Source organism: Catharus ustulatus, chromosome 3 (assembly GCF_009819885.2).
Source record: "Catharus ustulatus isolate bCatUst1 chromosome 3, bCatUst1.pri.v2, whole genome shotgun sequence".
In the NCBI taxonomy this organism is placed as follows: domain Eukaryota; kingdom Metazoa; phylum Chordata; class Aves; order Passeriformes; family Turdidae; genus Catharus; species Catharus ustulatus.
The window spans coordinates 24,997,132-25,010,472 of NC_046223.1; the positions used below are offsets into that span (position 1 = coordinate 24,997,132).

The 13,341-nt window shown below is 43.6% G+C and overlaps 1 protein-coding gene across 1 annotated transcript; it reads right to left on the reverse strand.

Annotated features, from left to right (window-relative positions):
* TBCC (tubulin folding cofactor C) lies at window positions 1-2,648 on the reverse strand. The gene is given in 6 exon segments (XM_033056705.2): window positions 1-1,822; window positions 1,824-1,955; window positions 1,957-2,024; window positions 2,027-2,207; window positions 2,209-2,490; window positions 2,492-2,648. Coding segments are annotated over 6 exon segments (1,026 nt in total). The 5' UTR covers window positions 2,624-2,648; the 3' UTR covers window positions 1-1,591.
* Between the last annotated feature and the right edge of the window lie 10,693 nt (window positions 2,649-13,341).

The window sequence follows — 13,341 nt, forward strand, 5'->3', positions numbered from 1 at the left end:
TATTCTTTAAATCATTTTATGATGCTGTCAGTGCAAAAAAGACTCATTAGTAAAGGAACAACTGAAATAATTCAAAACAAGTATATTTGAAATGCAAAAATCCAAATCAGTCAAAATATACAATAACAGAAGTAAACAAAAGTGAAAAGTTGTCAGGAATATTAAAAAAAAATCCCTTTGCCCTCCCCTTTAAATTAAATAGGCTGAAAACAACTTATATAAAAACATTTTCTGCTCAAAAACCAGTCAAGACCTAAGTGAAGTTTCAGGTACTTCTCCTGGCACAGGTGCAGTTTTGATGGTTCAGCTAGGATTTAGTGTCTGTTAGAGGCACACAGATGATGGCTGCACAGCATAAACAATTTGAAGTTTTAAAATTAAGCTTTATGCTAAGGCAAGATAAACAATTATTTCTTGAAAAATGTCATGAGTTAAGGAGATATTTTAGAAACCTAAAACTGCTATGTATACTTTATATATGGTCACTTCAGCACCTCTAACAGGGCACTGTAAAGACATTGCTTTCCACAGTGCTGCTACTTTTCAATTATTATTTAGCAGGAGTGAAGAGACTTGAATTATTCTGCACTTTATGCAATATAACATGCAATTTTGGACTACAGCACCTCATCTTTCTGTTCTCCTGACTCTCTGTCAACACTGCACTTAGGCAGCAGCAGAGTGCTGCAAATCAGGATCACAGCACACAAAGCTGTTGTCTGGAAAACTAGTGGGACTATCCCTGAACTCCTCTCCCCTGAAGCTTCAGCTTGCAGGAGAACAGTTAACCCAGCTTCTGTGACGTTCATCAGCACTTGCTGCATGCCTCTGAGCTGCTTAGAGAAGCAGCATCCTTTCACATAGCACTCAAGACAGTGAAGCTTTAGTATTCATAAAGACTCCATAGGTTTCTTAATTTTGAGTATCAATATATCAGGAGAGCATCAGATGTTTATTAGAACAGCTTTTTCCTTTAGACTTCTCTCACTTAAAGCCAACTTACAGATTTAACCTGAATCGACAGAAACTGGTTCATCATTGTATCATAGCCTAGGCTGCATCTCAAGTCTGTTACAAACTCTTCCTTAAACGAACCTTTTTCTGCCCATTACCTCACTGCCCTGCACTGCCCCCAAGATACGCTGTGCTGCTGTCAGCAATGTGAGAACCACAAAAACATGGAAAATTTGGTGTTTGATCTTTTCATTCCAGTAGAGTTTGCACTACTCTCAGCTAATGCAGGGTCTGCCTGGGTGAGTGAAAGCAGCACAACGGCTCTAACGGAGGCTCACTGTTTTTTGTGTATCAGTGGCCTCTGCCCCACCTTGGTAAGTTAAAACTCACAATGAGGTACTTCAGAAATTGGCAAGTCCCACAGTGATACATACAGATTATAGCAGCAACTTGTGCAAGAATAGTAAACAATATCTGACTGGTATTCTTCAACTAAGAAATCCAGCCATATATATTATATTTCAAAATTTTGAATACAGAATGGAATTATTTAATGGCATATCGGGATGAAGTCCCACGGTTTGTGGATCAGTGCGTTTACACAAGGATCTCCCGCACAGCAGGCCGCCCGCAGCAGTCAGTCCCAGCAGGTGATTCTTTCCTGCTCGGGGATCAGGCTCCAGTTGGGTGAAGGGCTTGTCAGCCGCCAGCCAGTCAAGTCATCCACCAGGTTCCAGTTGTTACTGTTTCTGTCGAGCCCAGACGACTCGAAATCTCTCTCGATACCAGGGTAGCTCCAGGAGTAGGGGGCGAAGGAGACCTCAGAGCAGGCCTCGATGACAGCCCGGCTGGTGACTTGCACGTAGAACCCGGCAGTGGGTGGTGCGGTGGGTGCGGAGCTGCTGGCAGGCCATGGCCAGCAGGCAGTCGCTGCAGCCGTCCACCAGCACGGAGGTGGACACGGGCCCGCAGAGCACGGTGCAGCCGCGGCAGTCGCGCACCCCGCAGCGTGTTGGGGTTGCCGCGGAGCCGCACCCGGCAGCCGCGCAGCTCCGACAGCAGCACGTCCCGCGCAGCAGCTCCGCGGGGCCCAGCTCCAGCTCCTCGTCCTGGCGCCCGCTGAACCCGCACAGCGGCGGCCCGCCCGAATCGCCCTCGGCGAGGCCGGGGCCGGGCGCGGCTGGGGCCGCCGGGGCGGGCTCGGCGGGGCGCGGGGCGCTGCCCGGGGCCGCTTCTTTCTTGAGGGTGCGGAAGGGCGAATTTCTTCTTGGGCTGCAGCTGCTGCCGCCGCGCCGACAGGTCCCCCTGCAGCCGCGCCACGGTCTCCTGCCCTTGCCGCACCTCGTAGGGCGCCAGGAACCGCACGCTGCCCGTCAGCAGCTTCTGCAGCGCCTGCAGGCGGGCGGCCGCCTCCTCCAGCGCGCCCTCCGCCAGCAGCGCCTCCACGGCCTCCCGCTCCCGGGCGAAGGCGGCCAGGAAGAACTCGCTCTGTTCCTCCTTCACTACCTGCGCCTCCTTCTTCTGCCGCTGCCGTTTCCACGCCCTGCTGCCGCTCCGCTTCCCGCCGCTGCAGCCGCTCCGGCAGCACCACGGCGGAGACGGCCGAGCCCGCCGCCACCTCGGGCTGTGAGGGAGCCACCGCTGCCGCTGCCTCGCCCGGCGTCGCCATCTTGGCGCTCGCCTCCCCTGCGGCCACCAAGCGGCGCGCGGATTGGCTGCCCGCAGCCCTGGCTGCGTCGCCGCCGCCGATTGGCGGCCCGGGAGGGCGCGCGGCGGGGGAGGGCGGGAGGGCCGGAGGGAGGGGTCTCCCGCGGTCTTAAAGGGCCGCCGCCTCTCCGCGGGATGGGGTGAGTGTTGGCGGCAGGTGCCGTGCGGGGCGGGTTATCCCGCTTCCCAAATTAGCGCCCGGGATATAAATAAGCCCCCGCGCCGCTCCCGCCGCAGTGCCCGCGAGGAGCTGCTCGCTCCTTCCCGCTGCTGTGCTTACGCCCACACCTCCCCGCCCGGGCCGCGCCCAGTCGCCGCTGGCCCTGGGCGCGGGGGCTCCCGCGGGCGGCGGGGGCCGGGGCGGGCGAGGCGAGGGCGCTCGGTGCGGGCCCGGGGGGAGGCGGAGGGGCCGCAGCCCGGAGCTCCACCTGCCCTCCCGAGCGGGTCCGGCCGTCCCGAGCCACCCCCGTGGTGCGGCGGCGCCGGGCGGTCCCGGCCCCTGCCCGGGTGGGTCCCCTGGCCTGGCAGCCTGGCACGGCCGGCGGCTGCGGCCGGCTCCGTGCGCGCCCTGCTCCGGCAAACCTCCCTGCCGGCTCCTCTCCGCAGCCAAGCGGCTGCGGAACGGGCTGCTGAGCCTTGCAGGTAACTGCCAAGGTGCTGCCAGGCGGATCGATGTCTTCCTCGCTGCTTATTTGGTTCCTGGAGTGTTTTGTTCCAGAAGAGAGTTCGGTTCTGGAGGGACAAGTGGGAGCAGTGCCAGTGGATTGCTGTGCCCCAGAGGGGGGCTGTATGAGCAATCCACAGAGGCCTGTATGGAAACGTGGGAAGGAAGGCTTGTATAATTAGGAGACGTGTTTTAAGTAAATTTGCAGCAGGAACCAGGAACGAAATACACTGCAAAGTAAAAAAAGTGGCCATTGTTTTGCTGTATTCACTTGAGAATGGTTTTTCTATTATTTGTGTTTTAATTTGTGCAAAGAAGTTAACACTAAGCACTCTTTTAGAAATATGAAAACCAATTTAACTCCTGCCCATTTCTACAAATACCATCTTCTTTCCCTTGTAGTTTCTAAGTTACTTGTAATCAAATTAACACAGGACCTAAGGCTATCCATTGAAACAAAAAGGTGGTAAACCCAAAGTAGTTAATGCTTATTTTTCTGTATTCCGTTTAGCAATGGCATGAGCTTTTTGCCTAATGGTTCCCATTTGGAAGTATAGGTTGTTAGGTCCCTTAAGGTTAGTGCTTGAAAGTAACTTTAGCTTGAAAGTAGCTGTTGTTTTCTGTTTCCTGAGAAATGGGGTTTAATTTCTGTGTTAGAAGTGATATCATATGGTTAGACTACATATCTGAACCTTTCCTACCTTAATGTCAGTCCGGTTCAGATGATAGAGGAAAGGCAGTGAAATGCCTTTAATCCTTGCAGAGGATAGAAGGCTCTCACTAAAATAGAGAATATTCTTTCCTTAACAGTGTTAACATATAAACCAAGGGGATTGCAAGGGATGGTTATGTAACAGCAGTGCTTTGGAGCAGACTGGATGGGCAGTGGATAGGTGAAATGTTTGATGCATTACAGCTCTTAATGCTGCATTACATCTGTTGCAATACTGCAATGTTCAGAATTTTGATTCTGAAGAATTAGATTGAGCCTTAAAAATTAAAGCCTCTTACTCTGTATAAGGTGAATATGCTCAGTCATGAAAAAGGGGATTGAAATATTCTCACTTGATATTTTTACTTACCAATTTGTTTGAATGATATATTTAGTAGTAAGTATTAGGTATTTTTTCCTAATAAATAGTCAAATCCACTCCTGCAGTTATTGCAGCACTGTTCCATTAGGCAAGAATACGGGTGCAATTAAATTCTCTCTAAGGAAAAAATCCTTATTCCATGTTGTTGAAAGATATAAAAGTTTAATTTCAGCTAGCAAGCTCTTTTTGCCTTATGCTCCTGAGTCTAGCTAATACAAGTGACAACAGTGGAAGTGCTTATCCCATATGTGAGGATAGTGACAGAAAAAGGTTTTTGCTGTTTTTCACATGCACAAATGTTCCTGGAGTATGGCTTTGGTATTGTTATGCAGATGTGAGCCAGTAGATGAAGTGCACTGGGTAAAAGAACCTCATATACAGGAAGGACTGCAAGCAAACATTAGTGTACGCAGCACTGAATAAATGTTAAGTATTTTATGCTGTAGTATAATTACTCCTTATTATATCTGGGCACTTAGAATGTTAGGTATTCTGAATTGTTTTTCTATAGGTGATTGGAGGTTTAAATAAATAAGGACCAAATACCCTTGTGAATAGGGAGCTTCAGGGAGAGACTGGAATCTTTTCACCTTACTAACGCACACAATTGGTTTTTTTGGTTAAAAGCAAAAAAACACCCAGACACAAGAGGTGAAATGTATGACTGAAATGAAAAATTAAAAAGGGAAGCTGTAAAATTTTTCCAGCTGTTTGATCTTGATGTTCCAATACTACTTTTCCACACCTGCAATTTGAGGTTTTTGTATAATTGATATTGGCATGTGCATATGCTATTTTTTTCTTTTTTTCTTTTTTTTTGTGGTCATACAAAGACTGACAATTTTCTTCCTGACTTTGCTGGCAGCAGCTTCTATGTTTTGAGGCTGCTTAGTGTGCCAAACAGTAACCACCTGAATAAAATGTAAGCTTTCTATCTCAGGCTTGGAGTCATTTTGGTAAGCTGTAACAAGTAGTTTGGCTGTTATAGGATATGAGAAAAAAGTAAGGTACATAATTCTGTGTTATATTTTTTTCTATTTTTTCCCACTTGGACGTGCTTTCATTCCTCTCTAGCTAGGAAAGCAGAGACCAGTCATTTCAGTATGACCTAATGCCATTGTTTGGACTGTACAGCGTTGTTTGCTTTATGTGAAGTTGCAGGTTGCACTTGTTTGCTTTGATCTAGGGCTGTGAAACTCCAAAACATGAGTTTCCAGGTTTAAATGCTTCCGGGTTTAGATATGTGTCCCATGGTTATCAGTCATGAATGCTATCTACCTGAAATATTTTGTACTGATTTGCTATAGCTCAACAGCATTACCTCACAGCCTTTTAAGTGAGATGTTATTGTGTAGTTCAGCTGAAGGTTCAAGATCCTGTCTCGTTCCATCATTATTTTAAGAAGGTGGGGAATAAAAGGGAGATCCACAGAGGCAACTGTGTGTTCAGCTTAATCATAATGGATTTTTAACACCTGAGGTTCCTGTGCTTGTAAGAAGTCAGGAACCTCATAGATGTGGTGTGATCTCAAGATGTAGATTTGTAGTCTCTCAAGCAGAGGAAGGAAGTAGTTATTCCTTATCATCAGCATGTATTCCCAACAAATTTTATTCCAAAGGGTGTGATGCATGTGTGTTTCACCATCACACACACAAAATGGCTGCGTGTGTTTTCAAGAAAAGCAGCAGCCTCTGTGCCTTTCGTGGAGCTCTTATCTGATAGATGTGATCTCTGTCTCTTAGATTGAGTTTCTGCAGCAGAGATTAGCAGAGCGACGTAATTACTTCTGGCTACAAAGTAGGTACTTCAGTGGCTTGTGCAACCAGCATATTCTACTGATGGTTTTAGTAAGGGCTCTTTGAACTCCTCTGGCACTGTGATCAGGCATTAAAGATGTAAGCCATATTAGATTCATTTAAGATACTGTAGGCTGCACATTTTTCACGCTGCAATGGGGCTTCATTAAAAGTGAATGCTGAGTTACTGTATCTTGGGTTCATTTGGAAAAAAATTCTTTGAACGTTATGTTTGATAACAGATTGCTTTTTTGAAAACCTTTTGTTTGCATTAAAATGGTGTGCTTTATGTATCTGGCCCTATGGAAAGCCAGGACAATGTAAGATACATGTGTTTTAAAATCCCTAATTAGAGTGTTAAAGCTAAAACTATGAAACTTACTTGGTGCAAACTTAATTGCTCTGAGTAATGCAAAGCTTTGAATGTAATCCTTGGGAATGCTTAAGACACTAATTATATTCCAACCAGTCAAGGTGCACTTGTTTTGAAACTAGTTTGAGCTGGTCCCTTCTGAGAACCTGGTATTTCCAATGCCAAAGGTGGAGAAACAGATTAGTTTCTACAAAAATGAGTTATCCTTCTAAACCAGAGAACTTCAAAGCATAGCAATTTTATGACAAGAGGTACTTCCAGATTAACAAAGCAAAACCCAAATATGCTAAACACAAGAGCTCAGGAGCAGCAAATCACTTAGGTTTGGTCCAGGTCTAGCTGCTGACTGCTGTATAGAATCCTACCTTGGTAATTGACTTTAGTTAAATTCTGAAGACCTAGTATGTTAGCTATAGATACTGCTTTAGACTCTCCCTTTGAGGCAATTATTCTATTCATTATGGAGTTTCTTGAGAGATCTTTTTCATTGCCTTGCTTTACACTTCAGATACTTTACGATTATTTTTTAAAATGCATTTCAGAAAACTCTGGTTATTGGACTAGCCAGTTAAATGGACCACCTAGGTTCAATAGCATATCAAAGTTTTCTATTTTGGAGTTGTGAATCTTACTTGAAAACATATTCCATTTATGTTTCTCAGTAATTTAAATAGAATTAACTCCAAGTCATATCCAGGTTTTCCTATTAGCTCTCCTGTAGTATATTCCCTAGTGGATAAAACTATACTTTTTGCCATTTATTCATCTTATGAAAAAGTCTGTCAGCTATCATTTTGAATGAGGGCTTCCTCCTCCTATTATTAGCATTTGTTCTTCAGTCTAAATCTGAGAATAAATTCCATTCATATTGATACCCTTTCTAGTGATAAAATAAAGACTTCTTGTACAGCAATCTTCATTCATATCCAAACCTTACCCAGTTGATTTCATAGCAGGGACTCAGAAATGTCCAAGTAAAGCTGTTCTGTCTCAAATTTTGACTTAGGTGGTGCTTTATTCATAATGTCCTTCTGTTCCTCCATTTTGTCTTGTCCTTATACAAGTATAGCTCAGCATGCTTGTGTTTCTTTCAAGAACACAAATTCCTTTGGTATAATTTACTGTTCCTATATCCCTTTATCATCTCATTTCATGTTTTGGGCCTCCTTTTTTGCTTAAATTCCTCCTATTATTTGTTTGATTTTTTTTTTTTTACAACACCTCAGTTATATTAGGAATAGTTCTTTTGTTAGTTTCATTGTCTGGCTGCTGTTTTAAATTACTACTATGTTTTAAAAAAAAAAACAAACCCCAAACCCCTGTGTCCATCTACTCATTAATACACATACTTGTCTGTTATTTCTGTATCCTTACTTGATTTTTTTCCCCCATTCATCTGTGTTACCAAATTAACTATGAATATGATAGAAGGTTGTCCCAATCTGCCATCCTTTTTAGTTTAAATTCTTCTATCAATTTTGGCAGTGTTAGTTGTGCAAGATTCCTTCTCCATTACTTCTGTAGTAAAGCTATGTCTCCAGAGGTGATTTTTTTTTTTCTGATACATTTCAGTGGCTGAATATGTTCGGATTATTTTAACTTGGAAGTGAGAGCTATTAATCTTTCAAACTTAATTCTTCTTTTTAAGGTACTTTAAGCTGAAGAATGAGACTATATTGAAATAACCTAGAGAATGATACAGTAATTCTTGATCTGTTCCTGTAATAATTTTGAATTGCCATTTGTTTAAATGGGACTTCCAGTCACCATGTTTTCATTGGCCTTACTTAATTGTCTGCTGTATGTCAGATTCCCATCTCAGTGAAGCACAGTTCTCAAAAATCTGCTCTTTAGATTCATCACAGACCAGTCCTGTTGGCCTTCACACAATCTCCAGTCATAGAAACCTGTCTGTCTTCTGGAATTGGTGTAAATTTCTTGTTCTGAGGTTCATTCTTCATTACCCCCTCTTACCTACATCCTTACCAAGCACCCCTTAAGATACCTTTGGTTAGGTAGTCCTGACTTTGGTATGATGATTGATACTGGAGTCATGCAGCTTTCCAAATTACATCATGCAATTATGACCCAGGCTTTGTAAGTACTGTTTTGGGTAAGGAAGGCATGGTATCAAGCTGAACATTGTAATGTTTAGGTGATTTTTACTGGCGAGTCATCAGAATAGTGGTGGTAATTATTTAGATTTGGTGGCTAATGTGGATATTGAACTGAATTTTTCATGTGGTATGTTACATTTGTATTCCAAGTTCAAGTCCTTGTCTGCCTCCATGCCACTGTATTTGGGTGCCCTACTTTTCAAGTGACCTCTGCCTCTCTATTGCTTGTGCCCTTTAATGATGACCTATTTGTTTCTGTGCCTCCAAGCTTAGTTATTTATTCTTATTTAAATAATTAATTAATAAAGCCATATGTAGATGGGTGAAGGTGTGACTGGTGATGAGCTGACATAAGAAACACGTTAATGAATGAAAAGAGAAAGCATGGGAGGAAGAAGTGGCATCAATAGAGCTGAAGGATTCATTCTGAGGAAGCAAGGCTGCAGTGGAGCAAATGGCATTCTTTTCCATGCAATTCATCTTTGAAAGGATGCAGTGAGATGAGGTTACAAACCATCTATTCATGCAAGAATCTTGGGATGGCTGTGGAATTAGTTCCTTTAATGCATTAGCTTAGTTTTAAATTCTTCATTATGAATTTACTGATGCCTTACCTTCTTTGGGGTACTAATTTATGATTGCACAAGAATTGGAATGCATGTGATGCAGGCCTGAAAAAATGGGCTGAATATCAACAAAATGACTTGATGTAGGAGAAACCTGGAGATAGATGAATGAGGGTGTTTTGTACCCCCTTATTTTCTCTCTCTCAATATCCAAGCATAGTTTTCAGTTCTTCACAGTCTGTCATTTCAGGGCAATGCATCAGATCACTCCAAATGTCACTTGGTGTCTTTGCACACCTATGAGAGTGGTACTTGTTAACAGCATGGTCACAGTTTGACAGCTGGTGTCAAAATACAGCCAAGTAGTTTGTTGTGTGATGGGTGCACATGATGTTCCCAGTAGCTGTTTTTACACCAATGCTTCTCTGTCTAGCTAAAGAATTCTCTTATTCCTTTTGACCCTGGCCTTTCCTTTCTTCTTGTGCTTATTTCCCCTTGCTCCTTATAAAGCTGCTACAGGAAAATGTATTAATGTGATTGTGAAAGCTCAAGAAAGGCAGTGACTGATTGTGCATTGTACCTAGGACTCTGGTTGACGATGGCAGCTTTAAGCAGGTGACCTTGAGGTAGAAGAATGTTGACATACAAGGGTCTTTTGTATTAAAGCAGTAAGGCAGTGAGAAGAGGGGCAACCTCTTGGGGCAGTGACACCCAGTTCTGAAACACCACGTGATGCTCTTACAGCAGCATGAGTACCTGCCAACAAAAAGCAGTAGTTCTTTACAAACATGGTCTGGGAAATTCTGTAGTACACCTGAAAGTGGTAACATTACAGCTGATGACTGTATTCACACCTCTTAGTATTGCAGGTAACATTAATGTACACTTCAATATATAAAGTTACATGCAACTCTTGATTTTTTTTTTTTTTGTAACCATTTCTACCTGTGAACAAATATAGCAAATGTGTGTAGATATGGAGAAATCTAATTAGTGCATGGTGCTTCATTGTATAGATGATGTTAGCTCTCCTTCCCTTTTTGTACTGTACCTGCTTAGCAATGCTATTGTCAATGCTGCCTTGAAACATTCTTCAGGGAAAGTAAGTTATAGCACCATCATGGAAAATTTATGTAGGATTCATTGTGTTTCTTATGATAACAGAATTCATCCAAAATCATTTGTCTTCCTTGCTCCAGTTCCTTCTTTGTATTGTATTGCCTACTTCCTATTTATGGTTTCTGTAGGACTGGGAGAGTAATAATAATAACAACACACACTGATCAGATGTTTGGCCTTAACCTCTGAAGCAAAGTTCCTTCCTGTTAACCAATCAGAATGCTGGTGGTGTCCCTCCGTACAAGTTCTCGCTTGGGCAATATTCTCCAAAGCCAGTGAAGCTGAGTAGGTTTGAATTCAGGGCAGGGTTTGGCCTCGAAGCACTGACTGAAGTTAGGAAGCTTGAAGTGTTGGCCTTTTGGATTTTCTAATGCTGGTGTCAGGGTATAGGCCTGTATCTCTTCCAGAGCTCTTTGGCATGTGATGTTTCTGTCCATACTGTGGCTCTTGTATTCATGAAAAGTGCAGCTAATATTGGCTGATGGCTGAGGCCTTGTGCAGGTTCAGTATGGCTGCACAAAGGATCTGCTGGACTCGTGCTAAGGTTTGTTTGCTTGGGCCCAGCCCTTCCACTTAGGGAGTGATTTGAAACTTCACCTCAGTTTTCTACTGTGGGTGTGCATGTAAATAAGGTTTGTAGGCGAGTCTTGGCCTTGGCAGAAACTTGGAATTGGTTGATTAATTAAAAAAATAATATAACCAGATTCTAATTGAAAAACAATGCTGAAGTGCTGAGATTTTTTTTAAAGATAAGTGATCTGGGCAACTGCTTTGAGAAGGTTCACTTAGTGTACTGCCCATAAACATTTTGATACAGTTGCTAAAAAAAAGGAAAACATTTTAAGAGTTTTTTTTGAGCTGTGTGAATCTAATAAAGAAGGATGTGCTATTAAATAAAGTCTTCAAATCCTTGTCTCTAAGGAGTTTTAACAAAGTTACTTAGGAATAAAATAGTAAAGTCCTTGGGAATTACCATTACTAGCAGAAAAAGGGTCTTAAAGAGATTTTTTTGTTGTTGTTTTAAAAGCATTACCATACATATCTCTGCATGCTAAAAATCTGTTTTCAATAATTTTTTTAATAAACCAGGCTTCTCTGAATTATTTGCAAAAATATGTTTTAGACTTAATTTGTTTTCAATTAATGAATGAGTGAATAGTGTAAGTTGGATTAGTTTTTTTATAATGAAAAAGCTTTGAATAAAGTTATTAATGCTTTTAGTTGAAGTAAACTGTAAGTAGAAGAGCATCAATGAACTCTCTCGGCTATAACCTTTGACTTCAAATTAACATTTTTTAGTTTACCCAAAACTTTTTAAAGCAGTTGCAATTAATGCGATTTGTTTCCAGCAAGGCTGATAAGAACATATCTAAAAATATTTAAAATATTCTAGCTTGTCAGGGGATCAAATCTTATATTTTTCAAGGTGACCTTGCCTTTATTTTTCTGGGGAGCCCCCTACCCTTGCATTTATTTTTCTGGGGACCCCCACCCACCCACAAAGCTTATAGTAGTTTACAGCTTCAATATGAAGGAGATTAACCGAACTGTTGACTTTAACGTTAATTTAATAGGATATAAACTTAATTTTACCTCCCTGTAACGCCAAACAAACCCCAACTTTTAACCTAAAGCCGGCAGCTCAGGCTAGGTCTCCAGCCCTCGGCTTTCTGAAAAGCACAACCCTAAAAAGAAAAAGGAGCCCAAGTTTATTGAAAGGCCTGTCTTGAAACGCGGAGCGAGGATCGCGCTGGGGCTGGGGACTCATCATGCCAGGGCGGCGGTGCGTGTGCCCGGGCGCCGGTCTGCGGCGTTGTGTCCCGGCGGGGCTGCGCGGCCGTGCCGTGCCGAGCCGTGCCGTACCGAGCCGGGCCCGGCGGTGCGGTGCGGTGCCGGTGGCGGTGCGGGCGCCGAGCGGAGCCGAGCGGAGCCGCGCTCTCCTCCCGCTCGCTTTCTCTTTCCCCCTCTCTCGCTCGCTCCCTCTCCCGCTCGCTCTCCCCCCTCCCTCCCTCGCTCTCTCGCTCTCCCTCTCTCTCTCCTACACTGCCAGCCCCTGATGTGATGGCGAAGAAACCCCGTTGACAAGGCACTGCTTTTTCATGACGGTGAGTTTCCCTTTGAGTGTATTATAATTTTGTGATAAAAATTTCAAGGAAAAAAAAAACACACAACCTCCTTCCTCCCTTCCTTCGGGGAGGGAAAAGAGAGGGGGAAATCTATCTCCAGACAGACAGAAAAGAAAGAGGAGCAAATTAACAACCAGGAGTTGCCAAAACCAGGATATTAGGTTTCAGCCCAGAGAGCTATTGGCTCTGGGGCTATGTATATAAATATATATCTAGAGAGAGAGCGAGCGAGAGGGGAGACGAGGAGGAAGAAGAGGGATATTTTGTGGGTGGCTGTTGTTTGGGCAGATGTGGATTCACATGGAAATGAACTATATATATTAATTTTTTTTTTCCGCGAGGCTGGTGGTGGTGGCTGCTGAGGGCACTTAAAAAAAAGTTGTTTCTTAAAATAAAGGCGCGGGGGGGGTTGAAGGGAGAGATAAGGTTTCAGGTCCAGGCTGATAGCTGCAGAGAGGGGAGAGGTTTGGGGTGGGTTTTTTTTTTTTTTTTTTTTTTTTTCTTGCTGATGCCATGCAAATTCAGGAGAGGAGGGAAGAAAAATCTCTTTTAATGACTCATTGATTGAGCCGGTTTAAAATTAGTTGTTGTTGTTGTTGTCTTTTTTTTTTTTTTAATTTTCCGCCCCCTTGATGGCCATCAAGAGAGGGATGGAAAGAGGGAGAGTGGAGAGAGTGAGAGGGAGAGAGTAGAGAGAGTGAGAGGGATGGAAAGAGGAGGGATGGGAGAGAGAGTGAGAGTGTGTGTGTGTATGTGTGAGTGTGAGAGAGTGAGAGGGAGAGAGGGGGATAGAGAGAGTGTGTGAGGGAGAAAGAAAAATAATCT